Genomic DNA, 26,377 nt, shown 5'->3' with positions numbered 1-26,377 from the left:
CTCAAGTGAACCTCTCATCTTGGCATCCCAACGTGTTGGGATTACAGGCATGAGCCACTGTTCCTGGCTCCGTTTCTCTTTTACAAAAATAAAACCTCTAACCATCTGTTTGTTCTTCTGACATGCCAAAGACCACCCTGTTTGTGTGTACGCCCTGAATGGCAATTATTGCTTCCCAAATGTTTTAAATTTAGAGATTTGTCTCTGTATTTTATTTTACTTGGACAGCCTTTTTCTTTTTCTTTTTTTTTTTTTTTTTTTTTAGATGGAGTCTCACTCTTATTGCCCAGGCTGGAGGGCAATGGTGCGATCTCGGATCACTGCAACCTCCGCCTCCTGGGTTAAAGCAATTCTTCTGCCTTAGCCTACCCAGTAGCTGGGATTACAGGTGCCCGCCCCCATGCCTGGCTAATTTTTGTTTAGTAGAGATGGGGTTTTGCCATGTTGGCCGAGCTGGTCTCGAACTCCTGACCTCAGGTGATCCACCCGCCTCGGCCTCCCAAAGTGCTGGGATTACAGGCGTGAGCCACCGCGCCCGGCTTGGACAGCCTTTTTGTACCCCTGACTCCCAGGAGAACTGTTGCTTTATTTCCCCATGGCTTAACTTAAAAAGTTAGTAGAATACTAGAGAAAAGGATGGCTAATCACGTGTTTACAAGCCATGTTTCAGGAGATGACCCTGGTAGCCCGGATATTTATTTGCCTCACTAAAATTCAGGTTTTAGGTGTAAGCCAGGATTTGGGGGATGGAGCTGAAAATGCTTCTCCAAATAGTGAAAAGTGGGCCAGGCGCAGAGGCTGAGGAGGAAGGATCACTTGAAGCCAGGAGTTAGAGACCAGCCTGGGCAACATAGTGAGACCTCCCCCTGCCGCCCTGCCCACCGCCGCCGTCTTTACAAAAAAATTAGCCAGGCATGGTGGTGGGACCCCAGGGGTGCAGGCTGAGGTGGGAGGATTGCTTGAGCCCAGGAGTTCGAGGCTGCAATGAATGGTGATAAACCCACTGCACTCTTTCCTGGGCAACAGAGTGAGACCCTGTCTTAAATAAAATAAAATAAATAAAAAAAAAGAAAAGTGAAGGCAACGTTAATAAGTGTCCACTATGACATAATAACCAGCATCACACACACACACAAATCCCGCATATATCACAAAAATCTCACTATGGTAATTCTGTGGAGAAAAAAAAAAAGCCCATCTGGGTAAGCATAGAAAGTGTTTTTTCATCATCTCCCTTTGACTCCAGATGAAGAAGTAGAGTTCCCAATGGCATGAAACTAGATGTTGGCAGAGGAAAAAGTGAGTCCTTGTCCTGTCCTGGTGTAAGACTTCTGATTCTGGACAATTCTCAGTAGGATTGGCAATGACTCTTCTAGGCCTCCTTGTGATTGTTGATATATATTTTTTAAATTTAAAGTCCCGGGATACATGTCCAGGACGTGCAGGTTTGTTACATAGGTAAATGTGCGCCATGGTGGTTTGCTGTAATTATCATCCCATCACCTAGGAATTAAGCTCCGCATGTATTAGCTATTTATATTGATGCTCTCCCTCCCCCGGTTATCAGGATTTTTAAACAGTTTGCTCTAATTCACTGACAGGATTCTTTTAGAATGAATCTAAAAAAGCTGGGAATCTTTAACCTAAGCGCAGATCAGATCACCTGGAACGGTGCGGGTGTTTGTTAAAAATTCAGATTGCCCCAAATTTTCGACTCAGAGGGTCTGAGGTGGGGCTAGCGACCTGCAGATTCACGGGCTCCGTGGGAGGCTCCCTGCTGGTGGCCAGTCCCGGGGTTTAGCTGTTCACTGTTGCTAAACCACGGTCTAAGACTACCGACACTATTAATCGCCCTGGTCCTCAAGACAGCAGCGCCCCCAGACGGGTGAGGCTCTCAGCCTCTAGCACCGGATGGGGCCTGGGAACTGCCGCTTAGCAGGTTCCGCTAACCACGTGGTCACCCGGGGCAACCACAAGGTCGACTCAAAAGACCAAAATAAATTTATAACGAATGCCAGGATCAAAGCTGGAATATATCTAATCATTCATTTTGAGGTTTAAACTTAAAAATGTTACTTAAAAAATAAGTAACCTGCCAAAAAATGCAGAGTGGCGGCGGGGGCGGGGGAGGGGTGGGTGAACGCGAGGGGCAGTACTTCCGGGTCAGGTGGGCCGGCTGCCTTGACCTTTTTTGCGGCTCGGCCATTTTGTCCCAGTCAGTCCGGAGGCTGTGGTTGCAGAGGTGCCGCCTGCGGAGTAACTGCAAAGATGCTGTCCGTGCGCGTTGCTGCGGCCGTGGTCCGCGCCCTCCCTCGGCGGGCCGGACTGGTGAGCACCGAGGGCCGGCATGGTGGAGGCGGCCGGGTGGGGCTGCAGGGTGGTGGTGCGCCGGCTCGGGCGCTCTTTCTGCAGGAGGGCGAGGGGCTGTGGCGGATGCCGCCATCTTGCACCTGTGGCTGCTCGGACTGGACAGAGCAGGCGACAGAGGTGCCCTTTTGCTCGGCACCTGCGCAGAGTGAGGCAGAATGGTACAGGGCAGACAGTGAACGCGATGGTGTCCAGAGACAGGGTCTCAAGATTCCTGTCTTCGGCTGACAGCGGCCCGAGAAGGGGGGTCTTGGGTGAAGGTCAGGGCTTGGGCGCTAGCTCTCCGAGGCCTGTTCCGAATCGGTGAGGTTTCTCTCTTTCGATTCTTAGGGTCGCGTCCCGCTGAAGGTCAGAAAACCTCTGTCAGCTCTTGTTGAAGCTACTCGGGAGTCTGACATTGTGTGAAGGTCAGCAGGCCCCAGCATTTCACCTCTGCCTGGAGCTCAGTTTAGAGGAAAGGAATAAATGAAGGTGGTTTTTGGGATACTTAAGGAGGTTTTCTCTTAGTGCTGAATACGAAACGACCGTGAAAACATCGTGCAGGTGCAAAGAACCATTTCATGTGGCCAGCGCTGTGACAGCAGTGAACCTGGTTTCTAAATTGTTTCTCCTGCAGAGAGTGTGCTTTGTGGTACTTGGACGTGTTTAAAGAATTTATCCTTGAGTTTTCCACCTGGTTTTGAGTAATTTTTAGTGATTGAGAATTCAAGTAAAAGAGAACGAGTTTGGAAAATGGCTGTGAGGGTTAATGCTCTTCGTTGTTTCCCTTGAAACTAACATTTCAGTAAACGCATTGACACTGACACTTTTTTTTTGTTTTAAAAGTAATCTCAATTTGAAAGGTGAAATAAACATGTTGGCTGTTTTGCTACCTTAACAACCGCTGGTAGCATCTTGGTTTTCTGTTAACAAAAAGCATTTTTAACGGTTTTCATCTAGCTCCTATGGAAGGTAGAGGCTTCAGAATTGACAGTGACCAGTAGCAGTATTACAACTTGAAGGAAGGAGAAACTGAAGGAAGTTCCAGGTGGCTGCAGGATTTGTTGAGAGAGTAAAATGAGTTCACATGCCACAACTCTTAGTTTCTAATCTAACTGTAGCATTTATTCAGTTTTTGTTTGCTTTTTTTTTTTAGTTTTGTTTTTGTTTTTTCGAGATGGTGTCTCGCTCAGTCGCCCAGGCTGGAGTGCAGTGGCGTGATCTCCGCCCACTGCAACCACCGCTTCCCGGGATCAAGTGATTCTCCCACCTCAGCCTCCCAAGTAGCTGGGATTACAGGCACCCGCCGTCATGCCCTGCTACTTTTTGTAGTTTTTCGTAGAGACGGGGTTTCACCATGTTGTCTAGGCTGGTCTTGAACTCCTGACCTCAGGTGATCCGCCCGCCTCGGCCTTCTAAAGTGTTGGGATTACAGGCATGAGCCGTCGTGCCCGGCCGCTTGTTGTTGTTGGGTTTTTTTTTTTTTTTTAAAGTAAAATTGGAAATACTTTGAGTTTTGCCCCTTGTAGGAAGCCGTTTATCTTAGAATTCCTGCAACTCCATTAAAATACATCTAAAGTCAAAATAATAAAAGTTGGGTACCTTTAAAGGGAAAGACACTTATATTTTGTTAACAGTTGCTTTTTTTTTTTTTTTTTTTTTAGATGGAGTTTCGCTCTTGTTGCCCAGGCTGGATTGCAATGGCGCGATCTCGGCTCACCACAACCTCCGCCTCCCAGATTCAAGCGATTCTCCTGCCTCAGCTTTCCGAGTTGCTGGGATTACAGGCATGTGCCACCACGCCCAGCTAATTTCGTATTTCTAGTAGACACGGGGTTTCTCCATGTTTGTTGGTCAGGCTGGTCTCCAACTCCTGACCTTAGGTAATCCGCCCGCCTTGGCCTCCCAAAGTGCTGGGATTACAGTTATGAGCCACCGTGCCCCACCAGCAGTTGCTTTTTAAAATACTGACTGCCAGGCCGGGCGCAGTGGCTCACGCCTGTAATTCCAGCACTTTGGGAGGCCAAGGTGGGTGGATCAGCTGAAGTCAGGAATTCGAGATCAGCCTGGCCAACATGGCGAAACCCTGTCTCTACTAAAAATACGAAAATTAGCCGGGCTTGGTGGTCATCGCCTGTAGTCCCAGCTACTCAGGAGGCTGAGGCACGAGAATCGCTTGAACCTGGGAGGTGGAGGTTACAGTGAGCCAAGTTCGTGCCACTGCACTCCAGCTTGGGTGACAGAATGAGACTCCGTCTCAGAAGTTTAAAAAAAAAAAATGTGTGTGTGTGTGTGTGTGTGTGTATTTATTTATTTATTTACTGCCTAGTCTCTGTGTGTGTATTTATTTATTTATTTATTTATTTACTGCCCAGTCTGGGCAATATGGTGAAATCTGTCTCTAAAAAAAAAAAAAGTACAAAAATTAGCCTGGCCGGGTGGTACACTCCTGTGGTCCCACCTACTGGGGAGGCTGAGGTGGGAGGATCACCTGAGCCCAGGAAGTCGAGGCTGTAGTGAGCCGTGATTGAGCCACTGCACTCTGGCCTGGGTGACAGAGTGAGACCCTGTCCCAAAAAAAGAAAAAAAATAAGCCGGGTGCGGTGCTCACACCTGTAATCCCAGAACTTGGGGAGGCCAAGGCGGGTGGATCACTTGTTGAGGTCAGGAGTTGGAGACCAGCCTGGGCAGCATGGTGAAACCCCGTCTCTACCAAAAATATAAAAAATTAACCTGGTGGAGGTGGTGCGCCCCTGTAGTCCCAGCTACTCGGGAGGCTGAGAATCGCTTGAGACCCGTAGGTGGAGGATGCAGTGAGCCGTCTCAAAAAAACAATAAAGTACAGACTGCATTTTAAAAATATGCGAGTGTTTACCGTGTACTAGGAGCTGTATAAAAGGTTTTCACATCTGTCAAAAGCTACTTTTCCATTTGACATTTTAAACAAAATGCTTTATATGTAATTAGTATTTTCACCAGTACTTTGATCACACTAAGCTGGCGTTTGTTTAAGCTTGTCAGTTTTATAAAGGCTTTATTAAAAATCAAATTTTTAAGAATGCTTTTGCACTAGGTCTCCAGAAATGCTTTGGGTTCATCTTTCATTGCTGCAAGGAACTTCCATGCCTCTAACACTCATCTTCAGAAGACTGGTAAGTTATTATTTCTCAGTCTACACCGCCCTTACTAGATGAAGATATAAATTATCACACTAGATTAAGATATAAATTATATACATCATGTAACTGTTGTGAGTTGCTTTTCATTTGTTAGTTTTTTCTCTAGTTTGTATAGACTCTCAGGTTCTTAAACCATAATGTGCCATTTAGCCCTGTCATGGTTCTCTTGTTATAGTCAAATGAACTACTGTTACATATTTTTCTTTTGATAGTAGTACGGCTTCTTTGTTCTGATAATGGCCCGTGGGTAGAAACAGAAAGAACCTATACTAGGTAATGGAATCTTTCTGACCTCTGAAAGACTTCTTTTTTCCTTTTCTAAAAAGCATTAGAAAAAAATGTAAGTTCTTATTGATAGGTTTTCTTTTTCTTTTTTTTTGAGACAGAATCTTGCTCTGTCGCCAGGCTGGAGTGCGGTGGCGTGACCTCGGCTCACTGCAACCTCCGCCTCCTGAGTTCGAGCAATTTCACTGCCTCAGCCTCCCGAATAGCTGGGACTACAGGCATGCACCACCACACCTGGCTAATTTTTTGTATTTTAGTGGAGACGAGGTTTCACCATGTTGGCTAGGATGGTCTTGGTCTCCTGACCTCGTGATCTGCCTGCCTCGGCCTCCCAAAGGGCTGGGATTAAAGGCGTGAGCCACCGTGCCCGTCCACTGATAGGTTTTATTTTTCAAAGGCAGTAGCTACTAGATATTTGGCAGTCTGTGAACTTGCACATTACAGATGCGGTAGAGAAGTGGGGAGGTGAACATAGGAAGACACTATAAGTTGGGGAATTTCTTTGGAGATGAGTATTTGGACTTTTAAAATAAAGGTTAAATATATATGTGAGAGTGTGTGTGTATATATATGTGTGTGTGTATGTGTACACACACACCCACACATGCAGCATATATGTTTTTCTTTTTTCTTTTTTTTTTTTTTTTTTTTTTGATGGAGTTTTGCTCTTGTTTCCCATGCTGGAGTGCAGTGGCACAATCTGGGCTACTGCAGCCTCTGCCTCCTGGGTTCAAGTTATTCTCCTGCCTCAGCCTCCTGAGTAGCTGGGACTACAGGTGCCCATCACCACTCCCAGCTAATTTTTGTATTTTTAGTAGAGACAGGGTTTCACCATGTTAGCCAGGCTGGTCTCGAACTCCTGACCTCAGGTGATCTGCCTGCTTTGGCCTCCCAAAGTGGTGGGATTACAGGCATGAGGCACCGTGCGTGGCCTCCTTTTTTTTGAGACTCTGTTGCCCAGGCTGGAGTGCCGTTGTGCCATCTCAGCTCACTGTAACCTCCACCTCCCAGGTTCAAGTGATTCTCGTGCCTCAGTCACCCAAGTAGCTGGGATTACAGGCATGCACCACCATGCCCGGCAGATTTTTGTGTTTTTAGTAGAGATGGGGGTTTTACCATGTTGCCCAGGCTGGTCTCGAACTCCTGGCCTCAAGTGATTCCACCTCCTTTGGCATCCCAAAGTGCTGGTTTTACAGGCATGATCTACCGTGCCAGGCCAACAGTTGGTTTTTAAAATATGTGTTTCTTGAATTTAGCCAAAAATTGAGGTTTTAACATAGTTACAGATCACTTAGAAATTAAAGGAGAACATTTATTTTAAGGGTTTTACTTAATTTGATTAGCTTCTTGTCTGGTTTACCTTTGTTTTGTGAAGATTTTTTTTTCCTTAATCACTTGGTTTTATTTTCATAGCTTTTAAAAATAGAATCTCATGTTACATTGTAGATTTTATGTATATATATATAAATTTTTTTTTTTTTTTTTTTTTTTTTTTGAGATAGTCTCACTCTGTCCCCTATGCTGGAGTGCAGTGACACAATCTCGGCTTACCGTGACCTCCACCTCCCAGGTTCAAGCAGTTCTCCTGCCTCAGCCTCCTGAGTTGCTGGGACTACAGGCATGCCCATGCCTGGCTCATTTTTTTTTTATTTTTAGTGGAGATGGGGTTTCACCATGTTGGCCAGGCTAGTCTCGAACTCCTAACCTCAAGTGATCTGCCTGCTTCGGCCTCCTAAAGTGCTAGCATTACCACGGTGGCTAGCATGAGCCACTGTGCCGGGTCTGTAGAATATATTTTGATTATTATGATCACAAAACTAGTTTTTTGTTGTTGAGAAATGGGCTTTGAAAAGATTTGAGGACCAGATTATTATTATTATTATTGTTATTACTATTATTATTATTATTTTGAGACAGAGTTTTTGCCCTTGTTGCCCAGGCTTGAGTGCAATGGCGTGATTTCAGCTCACTGCAACCTCCGCCTCCCGGGTTCAAGCAATTCTTCTGCCTCAGCCTCCGCCTCCCGAGTAGCTGGGATTACAGGCATGCGCCACCATGCCCAGTTAATTTTGTATTTTTAGTAGAGACGGGGTTGTCTATGTTGGTCAGGCTGGTCTCAAACGCCCGACCTCAGGTGATCTGCCCACCTCAGCCTCCCAAAGTGCTGGGATTACAGGTGTGAGCCACTGCGCCTGGTCCAGATTATTTTTTTAATTGAATTGAATTGTCTTCCATAGGGACTGCTGAGATGTCCTCTATTCTTGAAGAGCGTATTCTTGGAGCTGATACCTCTGTTGACCTTGAAGAAACTGGGCGTGTCTTAAGTATTGGTGATGGTATTGCCCGCGTACATGGGCTGAGGAATGTTCAAGCAGAAGAAATGGTAGAGTTTTCTTCAGGCCTAAAGGTAAATTATAAAATAAGATTTTAGTGTTTTAGCATCTAAGTCTTCTCAGTTATTCATTTAGCGATTCAAAGATTGTATCAGATTTTTAAAAAACTTTGTCTCAATTTGCCTTAGATTTTTTTCTTGTTATTGTCATAGATTGTAAAGAGAATAAACTTAAGGGTTTGAATTAGCCAGGTTTTTTTACTCTAGGGACTGATTTATACATAACTTGTAGCCACTGGCTCCAAAATATAAAATTGAGTAAACTTTTACCCCAAATCCAAGCAGTTGAAGTCTGTTCTATCTTGCTGTTAAGATTATTTTATACAAAAGCAAAGCATTTGATAACTTTCAACAAAATTTTTCTGATGGAAAGTTGGAAGTCCGTCACTTTGTATTTCTAGTGAGTAGACCTGTTGTTCAAAGGTGAGTTTTGGTGTAGCTAATCAGAAGCTCTCTAATGATGTAAGTTTACTTTGTATTGGGTTGAGCCTCATCTGTCAGGGTATGAGAAATAAGTTGTAGGAGTTAGGGAAAGCAGAGGATGACATCTGGATAAACTAGAAAGAGTAGAACTGTCTAGTAGGCACACTGATATGGGAAAAGATAGTCTTGATACTCTTGCTAATGTCTACTACAGAAAAAGAGCCACTTGATGTGGAAGACTGATTACAGAGCCCAAAGTTATCATTAGCTGTAAGACACTGGCCAATTTAGTATCTTCAATATACAGTATTTATCTTTGAAAGGTGAGGTTGAAACAGATTAATTCTGAGTTCCCCTTTTAGCTTTTCAAATTCAAGTGTCTAGAACAGTACTGTCCAATAGTGTTGAAGATACATAGTATTCTGCAGTGATGAGAATACATCTGTGCTGTTTAATATGGTACCTACTATACTATCACTATTAATCATGTAAAATGTGGCTAGTGTGACAGGAACTGAATTTTTAATCTTTTAAATTTGACAAATTTAAATAGCCACATGTGGTTAGTGGATGCTGTATTGAACATCAGAGATGTAGGTTAAAGTTTTTGGATCTGTAATGATATTCCATTATACTCCAAGTACTTCTCCAGAGTTTTCATTACTGACCAGACTATTCCTGGTATAGCCTTTTTGCTTCAGACATGATTTAAGGATCTAAAATATAGTTGCAATGATGAGAGGTGATTTGGTGCTGTTACGAAAATTTGTATTTGATTGGTTACAGTTAGGTAGCTTTTAATTTCACTTTCTACTAACTCGAAGAGTACAGGTTTTGATTAATTTTTGGAACTGTTTATGGAGCTTCTCACACATAAATAAGATGATAATCAAATTTGTCTTAAGATTTCCGTTTGGCCTTCATCATTTTATTTCATACTGATCACCTAGCCCAAGAGTCATTGCCAAAGAAAATGCAGTGGAAAAAGGCTTATTCACCTGTCCAGTTTCTTTGCTTCTGTAGTAGTTATTTGAGGATATGATAGTGAGCATATTAGGCTTATCAACGTGCTGTCCTGAGATTATTCAAGGGAACATGTTGCTATTTTAAAAGTCTTAATCAGAGAGGGTTGTTTGTTAGTTGGAAAAGTACTCAAGAATAAACTAGGTGAAAAGGACAATACTGCTTTTCCCCCTGGCTATTTTCTTATGTAGTATTGGTGTATGGGGAGGAGTGCCCATTGAGCTTCATTGATGTTCATTTGTGTCTTTTGTGCAGGGTATGTCCTTGAACTTGGAACCTGACAATGTTGGTGTTGTCGTGTTTGGAAATGATAAACTAATTAAGGAAGGAGATATAGTGAAGAGGACAGGAGCCATTGTGGACGTTCCAGTTGGTGAGGAGCTGTTGGGTCGTGTAGTTGATGCCCTTGGTAATGCTATTGACGGAAAGGTAGGTTTAATGTTCATTAGATATAGTTGCAGCTTCTAACAAACATCAAAACCCTAAGAAATGCTTAGGGTTTTTCTTTTTATTTTTTTAACAGGGTCCAATCAGTTCCAAGACCCGTAGGCGAGTTGGTCTGAAAGCCCCTGGTATCATTCCTCGAATTTCAGTGCGGGAACCAATGCAGACTGGCATTAAGGCTGTGGATAGCTTGGTGCCAATTGGTCGTGGTCAGCGTGAGCTGATTATTGGTGACCGACAGACTGGGTAAAGACTCAAGCATATTAAAAGTTCTAACTAAAATTTGCTCAATGGAAGGATTACTTTTTAGTCTTGGAATGGTAAATGGTAATGGGAACATTAGAATCTAATATGAGGATTAATAGTAAGATTTTAGCTGGTAAGTGAAGGGGGCCAGCCCCTCCACACTTGTGGGTATTTCTCGTCAGGTAGGATGAGCTAGCTCAGTCGGTAGAGCATGGGACTCTTAATCCCAGGGTCATGGGTTTGAGCCCCACGTTGGGCGCCAGATGAAGGGAGCCAGCCCCCTCCACACCTGTGGGTATTTCTCGTCAGGTGGGATGAGAGACTGAGAAAAGAAATAAGACACAGAGACAGAGTATAGAGAAAGAACAGTGGGCCCAGGGGACTGGTGCTCATACAGAGGACCCACGCCAGCACTGGTCTCTGAGTTCCCTCAGTATTTATTGATCACTATCTCTACTATCTTGGTGAGGGGGATGTGGCAGGACTATAGGGTAATGGTGGGGAGAGGGTCAGCAGGAAAACGTGAGCAAAGGTCTCTGTGTCATAAATAAGTTTAAGGAAAGGTGCTGTGCCTCGATGTGCATGTAGGCCAGATTTATGTTTGACTTTACACAAACATCTCAGTGCAGTAAAGAGCAGTATTGCCACCAGCATGTCTCGCCACCAGCATGTCTTACCTCCAGCCATAAGATGGTTTTCCCCTCTCTCAGTAAATAGAATGTACGATCGGGTTTTACACCAAGACATTCCATTCCCAGGGACGAGCAGGAGACAGATGCCTTCCTCTTATCTCAACTGCAAAGAGGCTTTCCTCTTTCACTAATCCTCCTCAGCACAGACCCTTCACAGGTATTGGGCTTGGGGATGGTCAGGTCTTTCCTTTCCCACGAGGCCATATCTCAGGCTATCTCAATGGGGAGAAACCTTGGACAATACCCAGGCTTTCTTTGGCAGAGGTCCCCGATGCCTTCCACAGTGCATTGTGTCCCTGGGAACTCGAGACTGGAGAATGGCGATGACTTTTACAAAGTATACTGCCTGCAAACATATTTTTACCAAAGCACATCCTGCACAGCCCTAAATCCATTAAATCTTAAGTCAACACAGCACATGTTTCTGTGAGCACAGGGTTGGGGCTATGGTTACAGATTAACAGCATCTCAAGGCAGAAGAATTTTTCTTAGTACAGAACAAAATGGAGTTTCTTATGTCTTCTTCTTCATAGACACAGTAACAGTCTGATCTGCCTTTCTTTCCCCCACAGGGAAGTCCTTTTAAGTTTAGGAAGATTTATGTTCACTTTCTCTTTTTAAAGGAAAACCTCAATTGCCATTGACACAATCATTAACCAGAAACGTTTCAATGATGGATCTGACGAAAAGAAGAAGCTGTACTGTATCTATGTTGCTATTGGTCAAAAGAGATCCACTGTTGCCCAGTTGGTGAAGAGACTTACAGATGCAGGTATTACAAGAAATTTAGTCCCATTGCTGTTATCTTAAGTCCCGTTGCTGCTAATTGTAGAATAACTTCTACTTAATGAAGGCATATTTTAATTACTCCCTAATGAGCTGAACTTTTTAATACAAATCAGTAAGTAAAATAATGTAAAACAGTAATACATTTAAAGGTTTTGTTGTTTCTTTAAAGTGGAAGCTGTTAGATTCTGATTAACTCTTTTTGTTGTTTGAGACAGAGTTTCACTCTTGTTGCCCAGCCTGGAGTGCAATGGCACGATCTCAGCTCACTGCAACCTCTGTCTCCTGGGTTCAAGTGATTCTCCTGTCTCAGCCTCCCGAGTAGCTGGGATTACAGGTGCATGCCACCACGTCCGGCTAATTTTTGTGTTTTTAGTAGAGACAGAGTTTCCTCATATTGGTCAGGCTGGTCTCGAACTCCTAACCTCAGGTGATCACCCGCCTAGGCCTCCCAAAGTGCTGGGATTACAGGCATGAGCCACTGCGCCTGGCCTGATTAACTCTTAATAGTAAATATTTTTAGCACTTGGGTAATTTTTATAGTAGCCTCCAATTTAAAATCACAATATTGATAAAATTGTAAAACGTAAAATGTATTTTCTCCTCAGATGCCATGAAGTACACCATTGTGGTGTCAGCTACGGCCTCAGATGCTGCCCCACTTCAGTACCTGGCTCCTTACTCTGGCTGTTCCATGGGAGAGTATTTTAGAGACAATGGCAAACATGCTTTGATCATCTATGACGACTTATCCAAACAGGTCAAAGGAAATATATTTTTAGAGTCCATTTATTTGTACTGAAGTGAAAGTTCACATATGCAACTTCTATTTAATAGGTTAACTTCACAAACCTGTTCTGTACCATAGGCTGTTGCTTACCGTCAGATGTCTCTGTTGCTCCGCCGACCCCCTGGTCGTGAGGCCTATCCTGGTGATGTGTTCTACCTACACTCCCGGTTGCTGGAGAGAGCAGCCAAAATGAACGATGCTTTTGGTGGTGGCTCCTTGACTGCTTTGCCAGTCATAGAAACACAGGCTGGTGATGTGTCTGCTTACATTCCAACAAATGTCATTTCCATCACTGATGGACAGGTATTATTTTAATGATTAAAATACATGTAAAAAAAAGATTTGGATAATTCTAAGGCATTGGTTGAGACTAATGGTATATTAACTGATTTGCTAAATGCATTCTACTTTTTATCATGGAAAATTTCAAATACATAGAAAAGTTAGGAGAATGGCATAGGAAACCCCATGTATCTGTCACCCAGTTACTTCATAGAGTAGTGTGTTTCATTCTTGTTTCATTTTTAACCACTACTGTTCTCCCTTCTAGATAATTTTGAATCAAATAGAAATTATATCACTTCATTTGTATATATTTCAGTATAAATATGTTGCCTATTATGTTTTTTTCTCATCTCATGCACATCTAATTGCAGCAATAAAATATACAGGTCAGTTCAGGTCGTGAAAGATTTGGGGGACTGATGTTTCGCATTGTTAGGTTTTGAGTTTCAGCTTTTTGGCATAATGACTTAAATTTGAAGATAGTTGATTTCTTACTTGAAGCTTGCTAGTGTGCGTATTTCCTTACATTATAGATCTTCTTGGAAACAGAATTGTTCTACAAAGGTATCCGCCCTGCAATTAACGTTGGTCTGTCTGTGTCTCGTGTCGGATCCGCTGCCCAAACCAGGGCTATGAAGCAGGTAATTTTGCATCACTTTGGCAGGAAGGGGGCTATCATTAGATTAGCATCTTAAGGTATTAATATATTAACTATATTTGTATAGTGCTCTATGTCATTGAGTTACAGTACAGTAATTTCTGTATTTCAGGTGGCAGGTACTATGAAGCTGGAATTGGCTCAGTATCGTGAGGTTGCTGCTTTTGCCCAGTTCGGTTCTGACCTCGATGCTGCCACTCAACAACTTTTGAGTCGTGGCGTGCGTCTAACTGAGTTGCTGAAGCAAGGACAGTATTGTGAGTTGTTCTTTTCTTCATTTGGTCAGGGTCCTATTGTGTATCAACGTCTTCCCAGACTTACAGAGCTACACCACATATCATGGCCTGTACTATGTGTTGTGTTACCTGTTATCTTTCATCAAAGGCACTTTTACTTAAACTACATTTGTTTGTTTTTTTTTATTATTATTATTTTATACTTTAAGTTTTAGGGTACATGTGCACAATGTGCAGGTTTGTTACATATGTATACATGTGCCATGCTGGTGTGCTGTACCCATTAACTCATCATTTAGCATTAGGTATATCTCCTAATGCTATCCCTCCCCCCTCCCCCCCACCCCACAACAGTCCCCAGAGTGTGATGTTCCCCTTCCTGTGTCCATGTGTTCTCATTGTTCAATTCCCATCTATGAGTGAGAACATGCGGTGTTTGGTTTTTTGTCCTTGCGACAGTTTACTGAGAATGATGATTTCCAATTTCATCTATGTCCCTACAAAGGACATGAACTCATCATTTTTTATGGCTGCATCGTAACATTTGTTTTTTGATTTTTGATTTTTTTTTTTTTTTGAGACGAAGTTTTGTTCTTGTGGCTTAGGCTGAAGTGCAACGGTGCGACCTTGGCTCACTGCAACCTCCACCTCCCGGATTCACGCGATTCTTCTGCCTCAGTCTCTTGAGTAGCTCAGATTACAGGTGTGAGCCACCACGCCCGGCTAATTTTTGTATTTTTAGTAGAGACAGGGTTTCACCATGTTGGCCAGGCTGGTCTCGAACTCCTGACCTCAAGCAATCCACCCTGCCTCAGCCTCCCAAAGTGCTGGGATTACAGGCATGAGCCACTGTGCCCGGCCCTGTATTTTGTTTTTTAAAGAGAGACAGTGTCTTGCTGTGTCATCCAGGCTGGAGTGCAGTGGTGCCATCATAGCTCACTGCAGCCTTGAACTTCTGGGCTCAAGCAGTCCTGCATCCTTAGCTTCCTGAGTAGCTAGGACTACGGGCACGCACTACGATGCCTGGCTGATTTTTTTATATTTTGTAGAGACAAGGTCTCACTATATTGCCCAGGCTGGTCTTGACCTCCTGGCCTCATGGCATCTTCCCACCTCTCAAAGTGCTGGTATTATAGGCATGAGCCACTATGCCTGGCCCCAAACTACCTTTCTTTTTTTTTTCTTTCTTTCTTTTTTTTTTTATACAGAGTCTCCTTCTGTCACCCAGGCTGGAGTATATTTTTAGTAGAAAGTAAAACCTCTACCATTTTGGCCAGGCTGGTCTCAAACCCCTGACCTTAAGTGATCCACCCGCCTCAGAGTACCAAAGTGCTGGGATTACAGGTGTGAGTTACTGCGCCTGGCCCAAACTACATTTCTTATTATCATTTGAATGTAAATGATAGGGGCTTCACAACCAGGAAAACTTAAGTATATTTAATGTCTTCCTTTCAGGAATTAAGGCCTGTTAGATTCCCCTCCCCTACTTGGCTATATGAATGTGTAATTTGGCAGATTTAAAAGAAGGTTAATATGTTTTTATTTTGTCAAGTGATTTCAGCAAAATATTTATACCCAAAACAGTATTAACACTGTCAGATTATAAACAGTGCTTATGGACTATACCGAAAGATTATACCTCAAGCCTTGAAAATATAAGAAATAACTGTTTTCTGTTGGGGGAGGGAGGAAGGATTAGTAAGTGGAGTTCTAGGTCACTGAGATTGTGAAGAATAGATAATTTACAGGGACATGTTAGGAATTGGAGAAAAAGTAAGTTTTCCTGACCTTGGTAACATGGCATTCATTTCTTTGAGCAACTCACTTGGCATTCTTTTTGTATCTTTTCAGCTCCCATGGCTATTGAAGAACAAGTGGCTGTTATCTATGCGGGTGTAAGGGGGTATCTTGATAAACTGGAGCCCAGCAAGATTACAAAGTTTGAGAATGCTTTCTTGTCTCATGTCGTCAGCCAGCACCAAGCCTTGTTGGGCACTATCAGGTATGAATGCAGTTGTTGGCATCTTTTTGTAAAGTTATGTTTAAGATATGAAGTTAAAATTATTTTCAAATCTGTAGTTAGGCTAGTTATTAAAATTTTTTCCAGGTCAGAACTTAATGACCTGCTTTTATTTCCAAATAGGGCTGATGGAAAGATCTCAGAACAATCAGATGCAAAGCTGAAAGAGATTGTAACAAACTTCTTGGCTGGATTTGAAGCTTAAACTCCTGTGGATTCACATCAAATACCAGTTTCAGTTTTGTCATTGTTCTAGTAAATTAGTTCCATTTGTAAAAGGGTTACTCTCATACTCCTTATGTACAGAAATCACATGAAAAATAAAGGTTCCATAACGCATAGTTGTTTTGTCATTTGTGTTATTCTTTAAAACCAAGATCAAATTGAGAAATTGGTAAGCATGCTTCTTGATCTATTTTACTTGAATAGTGGTACAGTCAACTGGGCTAGATAATTCAAGGCTGAGCTCTTTGTAAGTTTTTTTTTTTTTTTTTTTCTTTGAGACGGAGTCTCACTCTGTCACTGATGCTGGAGTGCAGTGGCACCGTTGGCCCACTGCAACCTCCGTCTCCCGGGTTCAAACAATTCTCTTCCCTCAGCCTCCCGAGTAGCTGGGATTACAGGTGCCCACCACCATGCCTGGCTAGTTTTTTAGTATTTTTAGTAGAGACGGGGTTTCACCATGTTGGCGAGGCCGGTCTCGAACTCCTGAGCTCAAGTGATCCACCTGCCTTGGCCTCCCACAGTGTTGGGATTACAGGTGTGAGCCACCACGCCCGGCTGCTCCTTTGTAAGTTTCCAGAGTACTTTGTGTTTAAGAGAAATTCCTAAACTGGATATATGTGGCAGGCTGACAATACTTAAGAGTGTAGCTGGCTTTTCTGCCCAGAGTTTGTACCTGCAAAAAGAGGTACTGTAGGCAGGAAAATAATAGGATAGTTAAAATTCTCAGGGAAATGAAAAAATTGCTGGGAACAAAAGCTGAGAAGATAGAATGCATAGGATTATGAAAACTTGTCAATATCTCTTTTGTTTGTTTTGTGACAGGGTCTCCAACTCTCTCACCCAGGCTGGAGTACAGTGGTGTGATCTCAGCTCACTGCAGCTTCTGCCACCTGGGTTCAATTGATTCTCCCACCTCAGCCTCCTGAGTAGCTGGGGTTACAGGCACATACCACCACGCCCAGCCAGTTTTCCTACTTTTTGTAGAGAGAGGGTCTTGCCATGTTGTCCAGGCTGATGATGAACTCCTGGGCTCAAGTAATCCTCCTGCCTTGGTCTCCCAAAGTGCTGGGATTACAGGTGTGAACTACTACACCCGGCCATCTTTTAATATTTTAACAGTTACTTTATTTCCTCTGTTACTAGCTTTTCATAGCCTTTGCTCATTCTTACTGCGTTAAAATTTTTTTTACTGATATTTATTTTTTTGAGACAGAATCTTGCTCTGTCACCTAGGCTGGAGAGCAGTGGCATGATCTCAGCTCACTGCAACTTGCACTTCCCGGGTTCAAGCGATTCTCTTGCCTTAGCCTCCCAATTAGCTGGGACCACAGGTGCATGCCACCACACCTGGCTAACGTTTTGTATTTTTAGTAGAGGTGGGGTTTCACCATGTTGGCCATGCTGCTCTTGAGCTCCTGACCTCGTGATCTGCCTGCCTCAGCCTCCCAAAGTGCTGGGATTACAGGTGTGAGCCACCATGCCCAGCCTACTGATTTATTTATTTATTTACTTTTAATTTTTCATAGGCTTTGCTCATTCTTACTGTGTTACATTTTTTTTACTTGCTTGCTTATTTATTTATTTATTTGAGATGGAGCCTCTGTCGTCCAGTTTGGAGTGCAGTGACCTGATCTCGGCTCACTGCAACCTCTGCCTCCAGGTTCAAGCGATTCTCCTGCCTCAGCCTCCCGAGAAGCTGGAACTACAGGCACCCACCACCATGCCCTGCTAATTTTTGTATTTTTAGTAGAGACGAGGTTTCACCATATTGGCCAGGCTGGTCTCGAACTCCTGACCTTGTGATCCGCCTGCCTTGGCTTCCCAAAGTGCTGGGATTACAGGTATGAGCCACCATGCCTGGCCATTTTTTTTTTTTTTTTTTTTTACTGATTTATAAAGGCTTTTGTCTGTAAGGGTCGTGCGTGGTCATGTTCTAAAATATTTTTCCTAGGATTCCCCCTCCCTTGCCATTTTATTTTGTTGATGGGGATTTGCTATACCACAACTTCATTCTTATCCATCTGTCTGCCTCCAGTAAGTCAAAATATATTACATATGTGGGCTGCAATATCTTTGGTAGGAAAGGGAGAGTTCTTAAGGTACTCATAAGTGCTTTTCAGTACTTAGAGGAACACTAAACTCGATAGCAATTGGTCATTTCTGATCTTGACTCTTGCTTTCTAGCTACTTGAGAAATAACTTCTGGATCTCATTTTCCTTTTCTGGAATAAGGAAGTTACTTTTAGTTAGAAGGTTCTGCACATTTCGTGGTTTTTTTTTTTTTTTTTTTTTTTGAGACAGTTTCGCTCGTTGCCCAGGCTGGAGTGCAATGGCACGATCTGGGCTCACCACAACCACCACCTCCTGGGTTCAAGCGATTCTCCTGCCTCAAGCTCCCGAGTAGCTGGGATTACAGGCATGCACCAACATGCCTGGCTAATTCTGTATTTTTAGTAGAGATGGGGTTTCTCCATATTGGTCAGGCTGGTCTTAAACTCCTGACCTCAGGTGGTCCACCGGCCTCCCAAAGTGCTGGGATTACAGGGGTGAGCCACTGTGCCCGGCTTGTTGGAGCATTTATACCTAGTGTCAGTGGTGATTACTACTTTGGAGAAGAATACTTTGAGTGGCTAATGGATTGGAATTAATGTATTACTGGGACTATGTATTGTTTGTTGACTGGATCTCGTAGCCCACTCCTGGCACATAAATGCTCAATAAACTTCTCAAATGAAGATAACCATGTTTGTCCATTATAAATCAAATTCCAAATGTTAACTACTGGTCTGGTCTGATGTGATTTTTTTTTTTTTTTTTTGAGATGGAGTTTCGTTTTTGTTGCCCAGGCTGGAGTGCAATGGCGCAATCTCGGCTCACTACAACCTCCGCCTCCTGGGTTCAAGCGATTCTCCTACCTCAGCCTCCTGAGTAGCTCCGATTATAGGTGTGCACCACCATGCCTGGCTAATTTTTGTGTTTTTAGTAGAGACGGGGTTTCACCATGTTGGCCAGGCTCGTTTCGAACTCCTGACCTTAGACGATCCACCCGCCTTGACCTCCCAAAGTGCTGGGATTACAGGCGTGAGCCACTGCGCCTGGCCCCGCTGTGATATTTTTAAAGAATATGATACCCCAGGCACAGTGGCTTACGCCTGTAATCTCAGCACTTTGGGAGGATCACTTGAGCCCAGGAGTTTGAAACAGGCTGCAGTCAGCTATGATCACGCCACTGCACTCCAGCCTAGGTGACAGAGTGAGATCCTGACTCTTAAAAAAAGTTGTGCTAGAAGACTTCAAGATCTCCCCTAAAACTGTATAGTCCTTTCCCTGGTGTCTTTGCTGAGCTATAGAGTCCAGCCCTTTCTGTTACAGCAATGAACCATGAGATTCAAATACTGCTTTTTACTAAGTACTTAGAGACTAATGACATAGGAGACCTCATAGGCACCTGGCAGTTTTTACCAGGCAGGCCTAAATATACTGCCCAAGTGGCCCTTCTGTATGGCAACCAAATGGCTGTCATAAAATTGTGTTTGTGTGCATTTATCTTATCACTGGGGGTGGTGAACATTTGAGAAGGCACTTGACCTTTGAAATGTGAAGTTTTATGGCTTTCAGACTTGTATTTTAAAAACTATTTGTTAACTATAAGATCTTGCTTTTTTTGCTCTCCTGAAAGTCTCTTAGCATTTCAGCTCTATAATCTATGATTGCAAAAATATTAAGATAAGCATATCTGAAGTAGTACTTAGTTCAGTTATTAATTGAGCATTACCTATGAGATGAACACTTAAAAAGGATTCAAAGTTGAGTAAGACACAAAAGGACTCCATCAGTAACTTACCTAACCTAGGAGTAAGGAGGAGGAGGGAGAACAAAAGACCAATTCATCATGGCTTGTAAATACTGCATAATTACTACATAGAAATACAAGTAAGATGGAGTAACTAACCACTACAAAGTGCCATTTGGATTAAAAGATCTATGTTTAATGGTAGAACTAGGAAAGAATTTATGGAGGAATTGGCCTTTGGCAAGAGTTATAAGGCTGCCGGACTTTTGACTTACTTTATGGGATGGATGTGACAAACCAAATATTGGTCATAAACCATTTTAGCAATTTAGGACAGTCGCTACACAAACACTCATTATTTGGATTATTTTAGCCCTTCCATGATGATCCATAGATTGTAGAGCTTTTAATAATGGAAGCTTTAAGGACTCAGGGAAGACCAGTGGCCATCTAGGCTCGCCATGAGTCCATGCTTAACACTGGATTTATATCCTTTTTTAAAAAATTTAAAAATATTTTGTACAACTGGGGTCTCTGTTGCCCTGCCTGGCCTTCAGTGATCCTCCCACCTTGACCTCCCAAAGCACTAGAATTACAGGCATGAGACATACCTGGCCTGTATCCTCCTCACTACCAATTTTGTTTCTCTAATTCAGGTGCATAGCACTATTTATTAAATCGGCTTTCACAGGTAATATGACTTGGACCACAAGTGTTCATTCAAATTGCATATATAAACAATTTCAGTTCTGGCTTACTCGGCATGAAAATATGGCAAATTATTTTCTTGATATTCAATTAATTTTTATCCTGTTTGTATTACCAGTTTCATAAACCAGGCAGTCTCTTCATTAGAGTTCTGAGACTTCTTATCCAGTCCAAATATGATCCTAAAGTTACTGGAAGCCTTTATTCAAGAGTGCTTGTCAGGGTCCATTCCATCCTTTTCATGAATCTCTTTGAAGACACACTTGAGGATTTTACTTGCTTGCAAAGAGCTTTTAGAAAATGTGTTGGATCTAAGCACTTTGGAAATGACTTGAAATGGTCATGGTTAAAGACACAGTTGACAAATTTGGTTATTTCTTTGCCTACAATAATTTGATATAATTACCATAATTACATGATAACATACCAAGACATATCAGAATTTTAGGAATCTAAAATAATTTTGGAATATGTATAACATATCTATAAAAATGTAACTCAAGGAGACCACCTGGCCAACATGGCGAAACCCTGTCTCTACTAAAAATACAAAAATTAGCCAGGCATGGTGGCATGCACCTGTAGTCCTAGCTACTTGGGAGGCTGAGGCGGGAGAATTGCTTGAATCTGGGAGGCAGAGATTACAGTGAGCCAAGATCATGCCACTGCACTTCAGCCTAGGTGACAAAGTGAGACTCCGTCTTAGAAAAAAAAAAAAAAAGAAAAATGTAACTCAAGGTCAAACATCATTCCTTATTTGTCAGTGCTTCCTGTGTTGTTTGTTTGTTTATTTATTTTTTCAGATGGAGTTTCGCTTTTGTTGCCCAGGCTGGAGTGCAGTGGCATGATCTCGGCTCACTGCAACCTCCAGCTCCCAGGTTCAAGCAATTCTCCTCCCTCAGCCTCCCGAGTAGCTGGGATGACAGGCATGCGCCACCACACCCGGCTAATTGTGTTTTTGGTAGAGACTGAGTTTCCTCATGTTTGTCAGGCTGGTCTCAAACTCCCGACCTCAGGTGATCTGCCCGCCTCGGCCTCCCAAAGTGCTGGGATTACAGGCGTAGGCCACTGTGCCCGGCCTGCTATGGAATTTCTAAGTGGCATGGCTAGTTCACTGTACCAGGGCATTCTGACAAGAGTATGGGTTCCTCCCCAAAGCAAAACCTAGACTCCAGCTAGCAGTGTTAATGTTGAGCGTGGGTGACCATTGATGGGCAGAGAGGAGACAAAGCAGTGCCTCACAGATCTGAGTTGCATGGGAATCTCCATTCAGACCCAGGGTTGGGGTCTGGGTTAGGTAGGAACTCCTGCCACTTGTTGGTGACATGGCCCTAAATAGGGCTCCGAGATTAGGTTATAAAAATAATATGGCCTGTGTCTGAGTTTCTTTCTCTCTCAGATCCCTTGCTCTGGGGAAGGCAGGTTGCCATGTTGTGAACAGCTTTATGACAAAGCCCATGCCACTATGACGTTTACCTCAGGCAAACAGCCAGCAAGCAGCTGGAGACAACCACAGGAGTTAGCTCGAAGCAGATTCTCCAGTTTCTGGTGGGGCTCAGGCCTACTGCAGTGCCACCGACAGCCTGCCTACCACTTCATGAGTTGCCCTGAGCCAGACTCACACAATTCTAAAATCCCTAGCCCTGAGAAACTGTGGGCGATAATAAATATTTCTTGTTTTAAGCTGCAATTTTTGAAGTAATGTATTTTGCAGCAATAGGTAATGAGTACAGGTTGGGTGGGATGATTTCTTACTTTTTGAAGTCAGCAAGTCCTTGTAACTACAAGATAGGTCTGACTGCTCCAAGGTTCTTCCAAGTCACATCTGTGTTGCACTGATCCTGGATGGGGAAAGGGATTTTCAGCAAAACAAGCAATGGAAAAAATGACAGAGGACGTCAATACATAGGGTTGTGTAAACATGAGAACAGGGCCCCCAAAAATCTAATTAAATACAAATTAATTTAATTCAGTTAAATCAATGTTTATTGAGCACCTATGATGTGCTAGGTAGCGTGCTAGGCTGTGAAATACAGAGCAAGACATGTTTGCAACAAAAATGGCAAATTGGTTTAAAGAAAAAAAAGGCAACAAGACTTTTGGCTGGTCCAGTGGTAGTGGATTATCAGAACTTACTAACATTAGTGTCACTAAAGTTGATGTACAGTCCCCCACTGCTAAATTTGACTGGCTTTAAAAAAGGAAAAAAAAAAGAAAACTAACAAAACTTCTAGAGATAAATGGGCAAAGGACAAGGACAATTCCCAAAAGATGGCATAGGCTGAAAAAACATGCGTATGAAAAACCTGATCAAGTAGTGATTAAAACCATGCAAATTTAAAGCATAATGAGAGCGTTTCCATGATCATATAACAAGGATTATGAATGATGTTATCCAATGTTTCTGAAAAGGCAGGGACACCGCTGTACACTACTGAGAGTATAGACTGATACAACTTTTGTGGAAAACTATTTGGTAATATATTTCAAGACCCTTAAAAATATTCATATTCTTTAACCTGTAATTCCACTATGAGTAATTTTTTTTTTTTTGAGATGTAATCTCACTCCATCGCCCAGGCTGGAGTGCAGTGGCGTGATCTCAGCTCGCTGCAACCTCCGCCTCCCAGGTTCAAGTGATTCTCCTGCCTCAGCCGCCCAAGTAGCTAGGATTACAGGTGCCCACCACCATACCTGGCTAATTTTTGTATTTTTAGTAGAGACAGGGTTTCACCATGTTGGCCAGGCTGGTCTCGAACTCCTGATCTCAAATGATCCACCCACCTCAGCCTCCCAAAGTGCTGAGATTACAAGCATGAGCCACTGCACCCGGCCTCCACTATGAGTAATTTTAACAATGATTTATATAAAAGATATTTATCACAGTAATATTTCCAAAAGCATTAGGGAAATGCTAAGTACATATTGGTATATCCACTTGATGGGAAGTTATGCAAAAATTAAAAATGATATTGATGAGTTTTCTTTGGGTTTATAATAAACTCACAGAGTATAAATTCTAAGGTCCAGAAGGGCATGGGATGAAAAGTAGGGCTCTCTTCTGCTCTCTCCTATCTCTCAGGCCCCAGATCCCCACTTGAGAGGGGACCATTGAAAGTGTGTATGTGGACCGGGCCGGTGGCTCATGCCTGTAATCCCAGCACTTTGGGAGGCCCAGGCGGGCGGATCATGAGGTCAGGAGATAGAGACCATCTTGGCTAACACGGTGAAACCCCGTCTCTACTAAAAATAAAAAATTAGCCGGGCGTGGTGGCCGGGCGCCTGTAGTCCCAGCTACTTGGGAGGCTGAGGCAGGAGAATGGCATGAACCTGGGAGGCGGAGCTTGCAGTGGGCCCAGATGGCACCACTGCACTCCAGCCTGGGCGACAGAGCAAGTCTCCGTCTCAAAAAAAAAAAAGTGTGTGTGTGTTCTTTTTTCTTCTCACTCTAGTGACAGCTTGTTTTGCCTTTTGTTTTTCACTTATTAATATATCTGATGATTGTTCCATATCAATACGCAAAGAGTTTCCTCATTTTTTATGCTTGAATATGATTTCATTGGATCGATATATGACAATATATTGAACTAGTACTCCGTGGATGGACATTAATTATTTCAAGTCTTTTGCCAAAATAACCACACTGCTATGAACGACTGTATCATATTTTACTTTGCATATGTGAGAATATATTTGAAGGGTAAGTTTTTTGACATGGACTTATTGGGTCAAAAGATAGGGGCATTTTACATTTTGATCACATGGCCAAATTTCTCTTCACAGATATTTTTATTTTATTTTATTTTGAGATGGAGTCTCACTCTGTCGCCCAGGCTAGAGTGCAGTGATGCAAACTCGGCTCACTGTAACCTCCACCTCCCAGGCTCAAGCGATTCTCCTGGCTCAGCCTCCCGAGTAGGTGGGATTACAGGCACTGAGCCACCTCCGCCCGGCTAATTTTTGTATTTTTAGTAGAGACAGGGTTTCACCACGTTGGCCAGGCTGGTCTCGAACTCCTGACCTCAAGTGATCTGCCTGCCTCAGCCTCCCAAAGTGCTGGGATTACAGGTGTGAGCCACCCTGCCCAGCCCTTCACAGAGATTTTCAATTTTTATGTGCAAGATTGTCTGCTTATAAAGTGGCCAGCCCTGTATTCTATCTAACTTTTTGTTAGAAAAAATACATTTAGTGATTTTAGAAAATACTTATGAAATGCTAAGTTAAAAAAGCAAGACTCAAAATTTTATGTGCAATAAGAACTTATTCTTGCAAATATATATTGTTGAAAGAGATTATGCCAAAATATTCACAGTGATTGTCTTAAATGTATTATTTGTCTTAAATATATTAATTTCATTATTTCATAATTGCTATAATAATATTGTTTAATTTTGTTAGTGTCTTAGTATGTTTTCTGTTGCTTATAACAGAGTATCTGACATTGGGTAGTTTATAAAGGAAAATAATTTATTTCTCACAGTTATGAAGGCTGAAAAGTCCAAGGTTGAGGGGCATTTCTGCCAGCCTTCTTGCTGGTAGGGACTCTGTGGCATGGGGCGTAACATGGCAAGGAGGTTGATCGTGCTATCTCAGGCCTCTCTTCCTCTTCTTTTCTTCTTCTTTTTTTTTTTTTTTTTTCTGAGATGGTGTCTCACTCTGTCTCACCCAGGCTGGAGTGCAGTAGCGCGGTCTCGGCTCACTGCAGCCTATGCCTCCTGGGTTCAAGCAATTCTCCTGTCTCAGCCTCCCAAGTAGCTGGGACTACAGGCGTATGCCACCACACCTGGCTAATTTTGTATTTTTAATAGAGATGGGGTTACATCATGTTGGTCTGCCTGGTCTTGAACTCCTGACCTCAGGTGATCCACCTGCCTTGGCCTCCCAAAGTCCTGGGATTACAGGCATGAGCCACTGTGCCCAGCCATCTCTTCCTCTTCTTATAAAGTATAAAGCCATCAGTTTCATCTCCTGATAACTCATTAATCTACTAACCCATTAATCCATGAATGGGACTAGTGGCCCTCGTGACCCAATCACCTCTTAAAGACCCTACCTCTCTCAATACTGTCTCATTTCAGATTAAGTTTCAACAAGAATTCTTGGAGGGGGCAACATTCAAACCATAGAAGTTAGTAAAATATCCTAAATATATCCCTTGGATATAGCACACACTTTGCTTGTTTTTTTACTCACAATACCTGCCCCAGAGATGAACTTAACTGTTTGAGGAACGAAGAATGTTTTCCAGCAGCGTGGATGACCATTTGCAATTAAAAACTTTGTCACCAGATGGCGGAAGAGGGTTAAAATTCAGGGAGCTTAGGGTCTGAGTCGCGAAAATCAAGTACAACGTACTGTGAGAGCTTGTGAAACGTTCTAATAAAATTATACATGTATTAAAAATTAAAATGTGACAATTAGAATTGTATCTAAACTACTTTTCCAGAATATTTAAAACTTCCAGGAAAAACCTTAGTGGTGTCTTCAGCTCTCCCACTTCTATGTCCCCAGTTAGTGCCATTTCTTACCCCCTGCAGTTAAGCCTAGTTTCCTAGTGCCTACCACGTCCTCTGCTGCCCCTTGATGGTTCTGCCAGGCTTCTGTGCCTTCCTTCTAACCTCACTGCTTTCAAAGGATATGAGCAAGTAGGTAAATGGATGTATCCCTTGGAGATGTTTGGTGGCTGGAGGCCACTTCTCCGTCTTTGCAGTTGTGGATGTCTTCATTGGTTGGGAGTTCATCTGAGTGGGGCTGGTGGCAGTATTATGGAGCAGAACTTGTTCCAGGTGCTTCACATAACTCTAGCAATTGCCCTTTCACTGTGTCTGTGTGTAGCTAGAACCTGC

The 26,377-nt window shown here is 42.9% G+C and overlaps 1 protein-coding gene across 1 annotated transcript; it reads left to right on the top strand.

The window, feature by feature from the left end:
* The first annotated feature begins 2,157 nt into the window (after window positions 1–2,157).
* Window positions 2,158–16,146, top strand: ATP5F1A (ATP synthase F1 subunit alpha). The gene is made up of 12 exons (XM_054460397.1): window positions 2,158–2,328; window positions 5,420–5,498; window positions 8,048–8,217; window positions 9,904–10,077; window positions 10,172–10,338; window positions 11,654–11,802; window positions 12,425–12,576; window positions 12,685–12,909; window positions 13,425–13,532; window positions 13,662–13,806; window positions 15,637–15,787; window positions 15,929–16,146. The coding sequence occupies exons 1-12, from the start codon at window positions 2,269–2,271 to the stop codon at window positions 16,008–16,010; spliced, it is 1,662 nt and encodes a 553-aa protein (XP_054316372.1). The 5' UTR covers window positions 2,158–2,268; the 3' UTR covers window positions 16,011–16,146.
* The last annotated feature ends 10,231 nt before the right edge of the window (window positions 16,147–26,377 follow it).

Source organism: Pongo pygmaeus, chromosome 17, assembly GCF_028885625.2.
Source record: "Pongo pygmaeus isolate AG05252 chromosome 17, NHGRI_mPonPyg2-v2.0_pri, whole genome shotgun sequence".
Taxonomy (NCBI): Eukaryota; Metazoa; Chordata; class Mammalia; order Primates; family Hominidae; genus Pongo; species Pongo pygmaeus.
This window is presented reverse-complemented; position numbering and strand designations above follow the sequence as displayed.

Excerpts from the sequence above, each read along its gene's own strand:
- ATP5F1A (XM_054460397.1), top strand. The coding sequence starts at position 2,269 with ATGCTGTCCGTGCGCGTTGCTGCGGCCGTGGTCCGCGCCCTCCCTCGG. Across the intron at positions 10,078-10,171 it reads GTAATGCTATTGACGGAAAG|GGTCCAATCAGTTCCAAGAC; the intron begins GTAGGTTTAATG and ends TTTTTTTAACAG. Across the intron at positions 13,807-15,636 it reads GCTGAAGCAAGGACAGTATT|CTCCCATGGCTATTGAAGAA; the intron begins GTGAGTTGTTCT and ends GTATCTTTTCAG.